General features: G+C 38.9%; 1 protein-coding gene across 11 annotated transcripts in view; it reads left to right on the forward strand.

Annotated features, from left to right (window-relative positions):
- Positions 1 to 14,721, forward strand: part of CD44 (CD44 molecule (Indian blood group)) — a 50,792-nt gene extending 36,071 nt beyond the window's left edge. For 7 of the 11 annotated variants that reach the window (XM_030949793.1, XM_030949794.1, XM_030949796.1 and 4 more), the window contains 7 exons: positions 741 to 902; positions 2,057 to 2,218; positions 3,460 to 3,693; positions 4,578 to 4,763; positions 7,711 to 7,833; positions 9,081 to 9,159; positions 11,198 to 14,721. In XM_030949793.1, coding sequence (XP_030805653.1) covers positions 741 to 902; positions 2,057 to 2,218; positions 3,460 to 3,693; positions 4,578 to 4,763; positions 7,711 to 7,833; positions 9,081 to 9,159; positions 11,198 to 11,414 — 1,163 coding nt within the window. In that variant the 3' untranslated portion in view covers positions 11,415 to 14,721. The remainder of the gene's footprint in view (positions 1 to 740; positions 903 to 2,056; positions 2,219 to 3,459; positions 3,694 to 4,577; positions 4,764 to 7,710; positions 7,834 to 9,080; positions 9,160 to 11,197) is intronic. The other 4 variants (XM_030949795.1, XM_030949800.1, XM_030949798.1 and 1 more) reach the window with 3 other exon arrangements.

Here is a 14,721-nt window from a genome sequence, read left to right on the forward strand (position 1 = left end):
ATGGCCTAACTGCAATTAAAATTGTAACACACTGTGGCAAACTTCCTGCTTTTTTGCCCCCCTTATTGGGTTGAAGGGCTTAAGAAGGTTTATGCTTTTTTACACAATTTGGGTACTCTTTTGCTTTGATTGTGTAATAAAATCTACAGGTTAGTTGACGTGGATGGTGTTTTTCTAAATAACTACAAGATCAGATATTCTCCGTCTGTATGCTGTCTTATTCATTGTGTGCACCATTCACAAATCTGGCCATGACCTAGCATTACCCTTTGTCACACCTCTTTGTGTGTTTTCCTGGAGATGCTGCAACTAATGAAACAGTGAAACTTTGAGAAGAAATTGGATATAGTCAACACACTCAAATTATGTGATTAAAATCTTACTGATGGGTCATATCCTTGCAGTTATTTATGTCTGAGGTTTTAAATTCTGTTTAATATTCAACAGTACGAACTTGACAGCAAGATTCAGATAAATACTTCTGAAAAACAGTAACACAACTTGATTCTAAAATGCATATGCTCATTTTGAGGAAGGATTTGGTCCTACTGATGACAGTTGGCCGCTTTTCTAAATATAAACGAGGATGAGAAGCAAATCTACTTTACTTCTCTTTGCCATTAAATGTAGTAGATATGTGAGCAAGACCAGTCATAAAGACAAGAACTGAAGAGGAGAATAATGTGAGAAATGGATCTTTATATACTGAGTTCATAATTGCTTCACCATCATCACAACAGCTATGGTCCCCAGCCGTGGGGCCAAACAGAACGACTCAGCGCGAGAGCCACTGGTGTACCCAGGCTGGGATGAGGGAGAGGATTATGCCACAGAGCCTGCTGGAATGGATAGAGTTACTCCTTCCAGAGAGAGCAATCATGAAAGAGAGTCTTCCACTACAGGTACCAGTAATAATGTCTGTTATGTATGCTGCATCACTTGTGTCTCTCAGATGGCCTGTCCTGGAAAGATCTTGCATGAACTTGCAGACAGGAGTAATTACTGATCTCTTAAAATAATCTCATAAACTGTAGAGTGATTAATTTTCTCTGTGCCCTGTCTGGATAGTGGTGAAACAGAAGATTTCAATTTTAGCTTCAGTTTTAGTTTTATAAAACATTTGTTCTTTACTTGCCACCACCACTTAGAGGGCTTTTCATTCCTTACTGGAGCATGGCTGTGCAATTGCATCCAGCTCATTACATAAGTTACATTATTTGGTCCTACCAGACTGTCTTCATCATAAAGTTGAATCCATACTTATGCATATTTGTACCTCAAGAGGTTAATCCATTCCATTTGTGAATATTCATCTGGTGAAAGAGTGTTCTTTTCATAGACTTTACCGAAATCTTTATCCCTCTGGTTCATTCATACAATGATAAGAGGCTGGAATCTATAAAATTGTTAAGACACAGCAATCCATTCTGATATAACACAGTATTTATAACATCAACATAGTGTTCTAAAAACATGGTGTGATCTCTTCTTCTGGAGGTATCTCCTCTCCATCTGCCACTGGAATCTGTATATTTTGCCAACATCTCACTCCAACATGCTGAGCTTAAATGTGGAGCTTAAGGGTCTCTCAGAAGCCAGTGACAGGGTGGAGTAAGAAGCAGGGGCCTTCATGTCTTCTTGACTGTCAGTATTTCAGTACTGATGCCTGTAGTGTGAAACACACTGTGAGAGCAAGTGACAGTGCCAAGGAAGCTGAGACTCTGTAGGTAGCCTGGGATGCAGGTCAGGGAATCCTTCTGACTTCTGCCTCTGTGCCTTTCCCTGGGTCCACTGCCCTCAGGAGTCTTTTTGATTAAGTAAAAAAGTGGGCAAGGACAGCAAATGGATATGTCTCACCAAAACTGTGAGAGAGCAGTGATGATGTACACAAGGTCTCCCTTCTCTGCCCTTTTTGTGGAGAGAAAAGGGTAACAGTGCTTTGAGGGGAACAGGAGGCTTGGATGGGAGGTAATGGGAAGGCCGCAGCAGCACACACATGGAATTCACAGCTATTAAATAATCCGTGCTTAAATCATCTGTTATTAAACCATCATAGCAGCTGTTGCCTCTCCTGATGGTGCCCACCACAAAGAGCCAATTCAACCACTTCTGCCTTGGGATTATGAATCAGAAATGAGCACTGAAGGCATCACAAATCCCACGGATGCCCCTGGGGATGAAGTTCTCCACAGGACCACAGCCACTATGAACAAAGCTGGTAATGACTCTCCTCTAGTGGGTTCCAGTAAAAATAATGGATTGTACTCATTTCTCATGTCTGGTGTGAAGTGAGACATTATTTCTTCTGAAATTGACTTCTTTCCTTGTCTTTCTCGTCTTCAAAGTGTGCATTCTTGTTGTGAATTTACAGTGCAAATGTTTTTTATTACATGTGAATATCCCAACAAGAATTCCTGTCTGCTTAAGGATATTTTTTTTCCTGTGTGCCCTGTTTCTTATGCCCCCTGACTTTGCTTGAGTGTATTTTTAACTGTGAAAACAGTTGGTTTTTGGAGGTGGCTGGTAGTGCAAACACTTGTTTTTCATGTCTGGTCATTCCTGGTCTTAATTTTTCAACGTATTCTCTTAATACTGTAAAATTTGAAATAATCTGTTGGAGTTTGTTTATATAGTTCTGCAAGGTTCTAACTTAAATTCCCAAACTCTGCATGTTATCCATTTAAAATTATTCTCATTCAAAATACTTCTTTTTTATTTAATACAATAAGATATTTTTTATCACACTGAAGTTGTTTGGAACTTTTTGCATCTTTTCTTCCTGCATTTTCTAAAAAAGATGTTCTAAGGAAAAATTAGCTGTTATCCTTTTGCTTCTCTACCTCTAAATCCATTTTTATCTGGATTATTTAATCTTCAACATTTAGGATTTGACAGAAAGCTATGAAAACTACAAATTGTGTGGATTAAAAATATAGTTTGTAGATTAAAAAGCTTGTGTTCTCTATCATCTGCTCATGTTTTCTAAATACGAATGAGATTCTGTAAAGTTTCCCAGTTCACTGTTTTCAAACTTTATGAGGTTTGACAGGTCAGTTGCAAATACAAAAACCCAAGTATGATTTTGCAATTTTTTCAGATGTTATTAATTAAGTCATTCTAATCTGATTGCTGTGTAACAACAGGAATTCTTATACTCATTTTGAAAATAATATTGCTGTTTTCTCACTTCTAAACAGTGTTCACTAGGTATTTTCAAAACCAGTATTTTAGGCTGCACTGTGAATATTAATGAAGGAAGAGGCAAACCAAAAAGAGTGTGTCATATGCAGAGGATAGTCTTTGCTTGTGGCTTTGTTTTATTTTGTTTTTCTTATCCCTGCATAGTCTACATAGGCAAATAAATTTAAAAGGTAGAGTTTACTAAAAATAAAGAGGGAGTAATATGTAAGGTGCATTTTTAAAATGTTTTTGACGTTAACTTGGCCATCATCACAACAGTCACAGCCTCCAATGACGTTCTGGCACCAGAAGATGTAACCCAGGAAGCATGGGCACCTCACCTTGTGGTGACATCTGCTTCCTCTCCTGAGGGTGCCCACCACAAAGAGCCAACTCAAACACCTCTGCCTTCAGATGATGAACCAGGACAGGGCACTGAAGGCATCACAAATCCCACGGATACGCCCAGGGATGAAGTCCTCCACAGGACCACAGCCAGTGTGACCACAGCTGGTAATGACTCTCTTCTGATGGGTACCAGCAAGAATAATGGATCATTCTCATTTCTCATGTGTGGTGTGAAATGAGACATTATCTCTGCTGAAGATTACTTCTTTCACTATCTTTCTCATCCTGGGGATCTTCATTCTTAGTGTGGACTTGCAGTGAAAAACCTGGCATAGGATCTGTGAGTGAGGCCTAAGGGACTCCTTGCTCCTTCTTGCTGGTGTACTTGGTGGTTTCTGACCTTTGCTGAAGCATGTTTTTAGGTGATCTCCCAAATGTTCTGTGAGACATGCACTTTGGTGATTCTGAATCCTCAGCCTCATCTTCCTTTCTTGTGCATCAGTGGCATTAGGCTGGATATGCTTTGGCACCATGGCTGGTGTGGTGGAGGTGCTCTGGCAGGCTAATCAGATGACTTGATCCTGCAACTCAGCAGCAGCACCCTCACTGGGCAGTGGTGTCCCAGTGGTGAGGGCAGTGCATTCATTAAAGAATAACATCCCTTAAATTCTGCCATCAGTTTCTTACTTCTCTTCCCCTGTGTATTGCCAGGCAAGACTGACAGAGGTGAGGCCGCTCACTCCTGAGTTACAGGGTCAGGTTGTTGCTGCTAAAGTCTCTTCTTCTAAAGGTCTCCCCTTTCCCTCTGTCACTGGTATCTGTGTATGTCACTAGCATCTTGCTCCAACAGGCTGAGGATAGATGTGGAGCTTAAGGGTCTCTCAGAAGCCAGTGACAGTATGGAATAAGGAGAGGCCTTCATGTCTTCTCCCCTCCTTCTGTGCTTTGCATGAGGAAGGTGAAGGTGCCTTCTGGCTTGCTGTGGCCCAGGACATGATGTGGGTGGTGGTTTTTGTAAGTGCTCCCTGATCATGCCACCATCATGGCAGTCATAGAGTCCATGGATGATGCTGACCAAGAGAAAGCAACCAAGGAGCCGCTGGCACCTGGCACTGCACCTGGAAGGGAAGGGGAACCAGCAAACACCACAGATGGTTTCCATGTCCATGGGATACCTGGAGTTTTTTCAGACATTGAAGACCGTTTTATTCCCTTGCGGACTTCTCTTACTACCAGTAAGAATAGTGAATTATAACCATTTTCATTTATCCGTCAGTAAGTTGCTATTGTGGACGATTGTTATTGTCCAAAAATGTGTACTAAGCATAATTGTAAATGGTTGTCATATTATGATTTCCTTTTTGGGTTTTGTTATTGGTTTTAACCTGCTGATAAGATGTCATGAATGGTATCTCTTTCTAGTAAAAGCATTAGGTAAAGGCTGAAAATAGTGTTTTGCAAATAAGCTTTTCTTGTATTCTGTTATCAGCATGTGGTAACACAACTATTGAAACGAAGAAATGCAAACTTTCTGCTCATGCCCATATATTTGTGATAGCATTTTGTCTTTCTTTTTTCGCTGGGCACAAATGACAGCTATGTAACCCTTAAGTATCTGTCACTTTTTCCCCATTTGTAACCTTTTAAATTGGCTGAATAAGTACTAAAGAGAGGTAATTCTCTGTGACACCATTTTTTCCCTAGCTATATGTGCTGTTGGTATCTTTCCAGTGATTAGTTATAGCTGTTACTGGGCTGTAACTGACATTTCATTTGTGAACAGCCTTGTTTTTCAAAGGGTTATTCTTCTGATGAAGTTACTGCAGTTAACAGTGTTTGCCTATTCTACTACATACAGCCTTTGGTATTTTTTTTAATGTGTGGTCACGTGCTAATAACATGGGAAATGAAGGGACTTTTCCTTATTCCCAAATGTAGTTTCCACACAAATAACCATCCTAATAGTAAGGGGTTTTTTTCCCCAATTCAGCTAATCCAAACACTGTTTTCTTGCACTTTCTTGGAAGTTAGTGGAACCATTCCAGAGCAGAATTTTGCCAATGCTCTGTGGACATTCATTGCATATAAACAAGGTTACGTACCTATATTTTTACAGCATTATACAGAAAACACTTGAAAGCTCATTCTTTTAATAATTCATTAGTATTAATTAATATATTGTGAGGTAGAACTTGGGCTAATTATTTTTTCAAGAATTTTGTATAAACCAGTAAATTCAACTCTTAACAAAATTGCCTGGTTATAGTATTTTGACATAGGCATAGGAATATAATGCAAAATATGTATTCGTCAGAATTTTATTGGAAAGTGAAATCTGTTTTAAATAATGTCTTCCTACTAAAATACATTTTTTTCATTTCACAGGCCCTATTCACTTAATTAATTTAAGCTCCCTTCTTAATTTTTTTGTGTAGACATTACACACTATGAAAAAATGTTTGCTACCTTTCTGTTTTAATCACATAAAACCTGTAAGAACAGGTTTGAATCTTTTCTCAGTGGGAATAATGTCAGTATCCTGGCAAAAGGCTCAGAATGCCATTTTCTCAAAACTCTTCCTTTTTTCATTTACCTTCTCTTGGTGTGTTTTAAGAACACAGTTTATGGGAATTACTAACGCACTATGATTGTCATCAAAAAGCTTATTGAAGGGTTCATTCATTTGTAATGTTGCCCAGTATAGGTGAAATGGAATGGAAAAGATTCATGAATGCATTGTTAAAGGCCTTCTCTGATCAAATGAATGGTTTGATGTACTGTACCACTTTTTTTCACTTGCTTTTTTTCTACAGCAATGTTTAAGCTGTGGTCAGATCACACCAAATGTCCAAGTGTCCGCAGCATAACAAGTCAGTCCACTGAAGGGACACAAAAAATAACTGCCCGTTAAGAAAGAAAATCTGGTGTGCTCCCAAAATGAAATGTAGAGGGCTTTTGAGGTTCCCTCCCTGCCACTTGCAAGCACCTCCCCAGAGCCAGAACAGCAGGGAACGTGGCTGACCCTTGCTGCTTCTTCTCAGTGCTCAGGGGAGCAGCAAATGTAGCAGGTTTCTAAGCACACAAATTTTAATGAATGCCTGAATGCCTTTCTAAGGGGTTTTGTGGAGGAAAAGCTCAAAAATCTGCTGAGATGTAGTGTATACAAGTTAGTAGGTCCCTCTTGGTCAGCTTTCTTTGCTGCTAGATCAAGATTTTTCATTGTTGAATTTATGCTCTGTCCTTTGTTGCCAGATAGTACCAACCAACACGCCAGTCAATTAGTTTCTTGTTAACAAAAATAATAAAAACATCTGGAAAATGCATGAGCTGCTTGCTGGCTGTGCTTCACAGAAAGAATAAAACATGCTTCTCAGTTTTGCATTTGCCAGCTGTTACTAGGAAATGAGATCAGAAATACTGGACAGAAATAAGTTGTAATGTGTGATAAAGAAAAAGAACTTTACAGCTGATTAGAGTTAGTGTTTAATTTCTTAGTGTCTGGAAGATTTCAGAGAGGTGGAGATCTGTAATGTATTTTTGGTAGTGATAATGAAATTACTGTTCCTATAGTCTGCTGATAATTTTAGACTTGGGATACCCTTATGGTAATAGCACGGGCCAGGAATGTAATTGCCTAAAAGTTTAAGCAGTATGACCAGCTTAGAAAATATGAGAGACTGATTTAATATCTAATACCATCTTGGAACCAAATTACACAACTTATTAAAAAGGACAAGAGGATCCACATCTAAGTTTGCAGAGAACACTTTTTTCTATTAGGAAAAGATTACTTTTAATTTTTAGAGTCCCACTCTAGCTGCAAAAGTCACAAGCATTCAGAGAACTATTGTTCTATTTTTTGGCAGCATTAGAGTTTTAGGTGTTCAGTTTTATCCTGTGTCAGAATAGAATTGAAACATATGAGGGAGACAAGAGGGGAAAGCCATGAGTTTTGCTTCTCAAAGTACTAAAGCTAGCCATAGTTCAAATGAGTGTCATGCTTATAGTCTGTGTGATAATTTTCATGATAATTTTCATTATAAACACTTCATTATAAACACTGCTTCAGCATGGACTTTCCAGAATATGATTTTTACACTGTTTAAGTTGCAGTCTTAATACATTGCTGTTAAATATCCATCAAGCATATTTGGCCTAATGGCTGGAGTTTTTGTTCTTCAGGCTCTACCTCTAGTGTATATGGCAACCAAGGACCAAACAAGGGACATTATGAATCCACAACTTCCCCTGGAGAGACCGCCACAACAAAAATAGATTCACAACCAAGGTCGGCCCGTGTACCAGGTGGGTTTTTGAAGTCAAATGTTTTAAAAATCCAAGGACAGAATTCTATTCATATGAACTGAAGTAAGAGATGAAAATGAAGGTCAAATGCTTTGTTTGGGCTTTGTTCTGGATCCAATCATATTCAGCATTTCACAAGTAGTCCGAAAGACAGAGCATATTGTAACTCATATAGTTTTTCAGCAATATTAAGATAAGAGAAACCATGCATTTGGGGAGTGGGAATAAGATTTAATTAACTTTTATAAACTGAAATTAAATCAAGCAAAACTTGATAAAGTTATATGCATAGCATGATATCCATGAGAATGTTGAGCTGAGACAAGCTCTCCAGAAGAGAGTGTGCAGACTAAAACAGAATAAAAAGAAGCCAACAGCATGATACAACTGCAAAAGAATGCAAATATATTCTGGGACTTATTAGTGGTAAAGTCATTTTTAAAACAGAGAAGGTTATTATCCCACTGTACTTAGGCCTAGCAAGTCCAGAGGTGAAATTCTGTGTTCAGTTCAAGGCATTGCATTAGTCACAGGGAAAAAATGGAGAAGAGCACACAGAAAATTTTGGGAAGGTAACCTTTGAAGCACCTTTTGAAGAACTCATCATTTGCAGGGAAAACTGAAGGGAGATATAAGAAAAGCATGCTACGAAAAGAATGCCTATCAGTTTTTCACCATGGAGTACTAATAATTAACTAATTAGAAGAGGTAATTTGTTGCAAATTAATGTATGAGTCTTGTTAAACAAGAACGGTTGTTTCAAACAAAGAAAATACAGGACATAGCTCTTGGGAGAGGACCCCCATCTGTAATGGTAGCAGAGCTATAATGGTAGTAGAAAGTAGGCTACTAGGAAGGTTGTGAAACCTGCTTTACTAAAAATGTGCTAAAACTCATCCTGCTTCTGTGCCTGAGATTGTAGGTGTGTCATGCTGAGCTTTTTCTTTTGCCATTGGAGTAAATCAGTGAAACAGGTCCTCTTCACATATGCCCACCAAAGTGCTAGCAGGTGACGATAGTGATGGGGTATTTAATGTGAGCTGGCCTGTGTATAGCTAAGTGATGAAAATGTGTTTGATTTGCGCAGAAAGATTTTGTACACCAAACAAACATTCATGGAAGCTAGGAAAAGAGTGTGACAGCTTATGGGAAGTAGAAGAGATTGTGTTTCTGCAGTTGTGTGAAATGGCAAAACCACATGAGATACATTCACACTCTCTCTTGCCCTCCCTCATCTGTCCCTGCAGACTGGCTGATCATTGTTGTTTCTCTGGTGGTGCTTGCATTGATCCTGGCAGTGTGCATTGCTGTCAACAGTCTCAGAAGGTAAGGCCACCCCTTTACATTTCCAAAACACACTGCCTCACTTTTCTCTTCCTTGAGAGTCTCCAAAGCTTTCTCGAAGAGCAGAGTAGCAAACGACAGGAAAGAGCATCCTCTGCAAAGCTCTGTGGCTTGTAGTGTAGGGACCCAGGTCACCATGTCCTGCACAGGTCACACATCAGCCTTCACACTCACCTGGAACCACTCCCCTGAAGTCAGCAGCTACATGAACCGTTTAGTCTTGGAAATGGAAACTAACTGTACACAGATCACAGAAAACTGATTACCCTCTGTCTATTCGTTATTAATGGGAAAATTGGGTTCACAGAGAGTGGAAGTTGTGAGATGAACACAGACAGTAACAACCACAGGATGAGCCAGGAATAATCCTCCACCATTAAAGCATTGTCTGTGTGCAGCGTGAAGGGCTGTCTTAGACAGTCACAGTGATTCTGTGAAAACCTGCTACTCTGTTTCTTCTGAACAAGAGCCAGTATCACAGCTGGCAGTCGCAAGCATATATGCTAACATTGCTCTCTGAGCTCTCAGTAGCTTTATGTACTCCATTTTACAGATGAGGAATCTGAGGAGTGAAAAGTAATGCAATGATCTGTGAAAAGTTAGCTGGGAAATTGGAAAAACCCTAGCCTAAAGGATGGGCTATAATATTCTTACCTCTCTTTTCTCTGGGGCCTGTTCTGAGGTTTCTTGCCAATTGTTTTCAACTGCTTTTTGCTACTTGAATGTTAAAATTGAGCTTTTAAACAGAGTAACTCTTTGCTACTTGAATGTTGGATTTTAACTCCTTTTTCATCAGAATGACCATATAATATGTGGAGATTTTTGTGCAGGAAGCAGTGAGCACATTTTTTCCTAGTCTGTTGGTTGCAGAGCACTCGGAGCTGCTCTTTTAGGAGGCTGTGGAGCTCCACAGCTCCTTGCTGGTGTCTTTTGGCATTTTATGGCTGCAGAGCAGGAAATCATTCCCAAGGGTGTGTGTAGCATTAGCAGAGTGAACTGAGCTACTTCAGATAAAATAACCCTCATCTATGAGTCAGTAGGCATGATAAAAAAGCTATTTCAGAAGCATCTCAGTAAAATTGAACAGCCGAATCAGTCCTCCAGGAATAAATATGCTTCATTTAAGAAGAAAGGACTTAAAAGTCCAACTTCACAGACACATTGTCCCTCTTAGGCATGCTGGGCTCTGCATATTCACTTTACACAAGGCTGTTTGAGGACAAGTAGGATGTCCAGCACTGTGTAGCCAGGGAGTCATGTAAACAGTAAATCTGACAGCTGTGTAAGTAGTGCTATTTTACTGTGCTGAAGGATACCCAGCCCACAATAACCAGTGTGCATCAGCTTTGGACTGGTGACTCTTTAAAAGATTGTGTGTGTGCATGTGTTTTAATTCAGAGCTACATATAAGGTTTGTTGGGCAGTCCTGCAGCAAGTCTAACTTTAAAATCACAGTGTCTATTTATTTCCTACCTGAACATCCCAAGGAGCTGTGCTGCAGGCAGCAGCCAGAATAGTTCTCCATATTTCCTTACTGTTGGTTGGCCTCTAAGCTTGACATGCTAAGACAAAGGAAAAACAGTTGTCCTGTTTAATGAGGTGAGAGCTTGATCCAGATTTTCTGCTTGGTTAAGAATTTGTGCATTTTCAAAGCTGTGGTCCCAAGCCTGGATTTTGAAGGTGTCTTCATAGTAGGGCTATTTACAAAGTTCATAAATGTGGATAAATTCAATTGACAGAAAAAAAATTCTGTCCTTCAGTAATGAATGTTATTGCTACATGTAGTAACAGTAAATATAAATTAGATAAGTGAGGTCCTAATAAATTTTATGCATATAATGGTGGATGCTTTCAAAAATAAAATATGCAGTATGGGGAAACTTTACGCTTTGTATGGTGTAAGTCTGCACTGGCAGACACAATTTTAATTTCCAATCACCTTTTCCTAAATACTGACCTTCAGTTTTTTATTATTTTCGTTGTACTCTATTTATAATATTTAATTTTTATTTCTTTCTAGATGTGGGCAGAAGAAAAAGCTAGTGATTAACAATGGCAAAGGGGCAGTGGAGGACAGGAAGACAAGTGAATTAAACGGAGATATCAGCAAATCACAAGAAATGGTGCACTTGGTTCATAAAGAACAGTCAAATGACCGAACACAAGCATGTGATGAATTCCTGACTGTTAATGAAACACAAAATCATCACGAGTTTGACATGAAGACTGGAGTGTAATGGTACCACACTGCCAAGCAGATCAGCGCTGGGGAAACCAAAATCATGTGGAACTTGAACAGGAATTCACAGATGCACTGTGCTACTGATGTCTTTTGAACATAAGCATAAGTTCTATTTCTTTTCAATCACTTTGCTATGATGCCTGAGTTTAAAAATTGACATATGCTTTCTGAAATATACCCCCAAGAGTTGCATAATGCTTTCAGTTCCCAGTCCCTTCACAGAGGACTCTCACTGTGTCCTGAATGTTAGGAGGCATACAAGTTTACATCATTATTTCCCAGATGGAAGGTCTTCACTGTGTGAAGCTAAAGAAGTATCCAGTCACTCCATCGTACAGATATTTAAAGTATAAAACATGCCATGGTAGAGAAATAAGTGAGGAAAAATGTCAAGAGTAAAAAAATCAAGTTTAAACCCAAAAAGCATCTTCTACAATGTCTGCAACAGCAGAATCCTTCAGAAATGCCTTCCAGCCAGGAATAGCTGTGGGTACATTCAGAATCTGCCAGTAAAAACAAAAAGTGACATTTTATAATTATGTGTGGCTTCATCTGCAACGAAGGAAACTCAGAAGGACAAAATTTATTTATCTCTATTTTTAAATATCTATGGACATACCGCAAGTCTTCTTGGGAAGGGTAATAAAGGCATGAAAACATGAGCTGAAATATAATAAACTTCTATTCTTTATTATCCTAGCAACCTGTACAATTATCCTTCAGTTTTTGAGGTGTTCATTGATCTTCTCCCCACCTCATTCATTGGTCCAAGTTTGCGCATGTTTTTAATGAGCCTGTTAGTTAAGATAATGAATAAAACAAAATGACCCCAGCTCTACACATATGCACAAATCAAGCAATTGAGATCACCAGGGAAGCTGACAGTATTTTATTCCTGAAAATAGGTCTCTATATTCTGCTCCATTTTACTAAGGAGATGCTGAGCCTATTAATTTTTTTCCTCTATAACTATTATATTATACGAGATTGCTGATATTTTAAAAGCTGCTTTTCTATGATCTCGCTCATTTCCTCTGTATTCTCTTTCATTCACATTTTTTCCATCAGCTTTTTAAAAACACCAAAAAGAAACATTGCTTGCTTTTTGGTACCAGAAGTTCAATTTCTATAGAAAAGATCAAAGGAAAGGAAAGGAAACTCTTCCCAGCCATGTAATATAGTAGAGTAGCTGAGCTGCATTGTTACATGCTTTTGTTCTGTCCTTTTGTGTCTGTAAAGTATTTGTATTAAGCTATGATGCTGTGCATTGTATTGATAAGAATTGTCAGGGAAACAATTATTTACTACCAGTGGTATGTGCCATTTTTAAGAAAGCTTATTGGAACAGAAGGAGATTTGTAACTTCTAATTGGACTCCCCCCAGGAAATGCAGGGAAAACTGTTGGTCTGTGTCAGCTGTGGGATGTGGATGGTCTGTAGCAGGGCTGTTCAGGAGTTCTGTTCACTGACCGTAGCCCGTCTTTGAAACTGTTCTGCTAAAGCATGTTATAGTATGTTCTCCATCTGAAGCAGTTTGGAAGATGAATATTCAGCTGGCTAAATACTGACTTTAGCTAGCACTGGTCTTTACTGGAACATAAAGCACAAGACTGTTGATTATATTTCTGAATCACAGCCCTCCAGCAGTTTCCCATGTGCTTCATGGAAATGCTCAAGTGCCCTGGTATCTGCTGGCAGATCTGCTCAGGGCAATTTACACCTGGGCAAAAAGCCCCAAGACAAGGTGATGTTTTAAAACACACATAGGATGTTTTTTGATTTTATGCAGGTCAGATATTTCATCTGTGAACAGTGCATTGATTTTTGTTTAATGTTTTTCTATTTGTCATTAGAAATCAAAGTGATCTGCTGAAGGCTGTGTTTAAACTGCTGTTAGGTACTCATTCCACTGAGTATGGAGATCCAGAGTAAGAATTAAAAATCTTTAAATCCTAACTGGGTATAGGTCTCAGTGAGAAGGATGTATTTCACTGTCTTGGAGGCTAAACTTCTCTTTAAAAAAACCAAAAAGTCTGTGGCACGTTATTCATCTCCCTGTTCAGATATTAAATGAAGAAATCCGCAAGCTTCTTGGTAATTTTTCTTATAGTCAGTAGCTATAAAAGCTTAGGCAACACTGGTTGGGTTCTTTGTATATTTTTAAAGGAGAGATGCTCAAGAGGCAATGCCATTATTTTATATATGCTGATTATTTTTAGGTTATGTCCTGTGACTTATGTTTATGTGTAATTGTTTCCTTATAGTTTCAAAACTAGATGGCCATTTCATATGTATAATACAGTACATATTTTTATTAATCTTGCTTTTATTATGAGGGGTTGTTTGTTGTGTGTATGTATTTTTATATAGAGCACTTGATATATTTGCATATTTATTTAACAGATTAATCAGAATTAAAGAAAATCCATCTCTAAATTGTAACTAGAAATAGCATTGCTAAAAACACATCGGACTTTAAAATAAGCTTCCAAAATCAACCTGATTCCACACTGAGGATGAAATGTAAGTCCAGCTGTTAGTGGGAGAGAAGTCTTCGGCTGGATGGTCATGTTGAGTGCTGTGATCATTTTTCCTGCTTGCAAATTCCAAGCGGGGCTGAGGTGAATGCTGTGACCTTGTCTGCTCTGCTGGCCTCCCATAGGCTCCATGGGTGCTCTGGAGTTAGTGATGAGCTCGGCTTCACCCCAGAAGCAGACAACAGCTACAACAACTTGGTTCAGTTAAAGATCAACCCAGTAAGATCTTGACGACCATTCCTGGCTCACAGAACCAACACTCGAAGAGTGCAGCACCCAGCAAGATCCAGGTGCTGACAGACAAATCAGCTGTGACTGACAAATCTCACTGTGTCTTGGTCTGTCCTTGCTTGGTGCCTAAGAAGAATGAGGATCTCTCCTAAAAATGATAAGGAGCCTGCAATCAGCTTCTGTTATTCCTTTGTCTTGAAAAGTTTCAAATAAATGTGATCCAGACCAGTGGAATACTGTCTAAAGCAGCAAGCGCATTTAAGAGAGTCTCTGTATGTTTTATGGGAAATGAATATTTTCATGAAGCAGTGCAGGCTGATTGTTTCATTTGTATTTTCTTGAAGTTCTGAAAAGGAATATTTGATTAAAGCAGAGAAAGGATGTGCAGCTGTCATGTCTGCCTTTGTGGATGTGAAACCCTTTCCACAATACCAGTTCCAAAATTGTACTTTTGTGGTTTTTCATAGGATAGGGATGGTTTTTGTGTGTCCCTTGTCAACAACAACCTCTGTACTAATTAGTTTGAAGCATTGT

The sequence above is a fragment of the Camarhynchus parvulus genome, chromosome 5 (assembly GCF_901933205.1).
Source record: "Camarhynchus parvulus chromosome 5, STF_HiC, whole genome shotgun sequence".
NCBI classification, from domain to species: domain Eukaryota; kingdom Metazoa; phylum Chordata; class Aves; order Passeriformes; family Thraupidae; genus Camarhynchus; species Camarhynchus parvulus.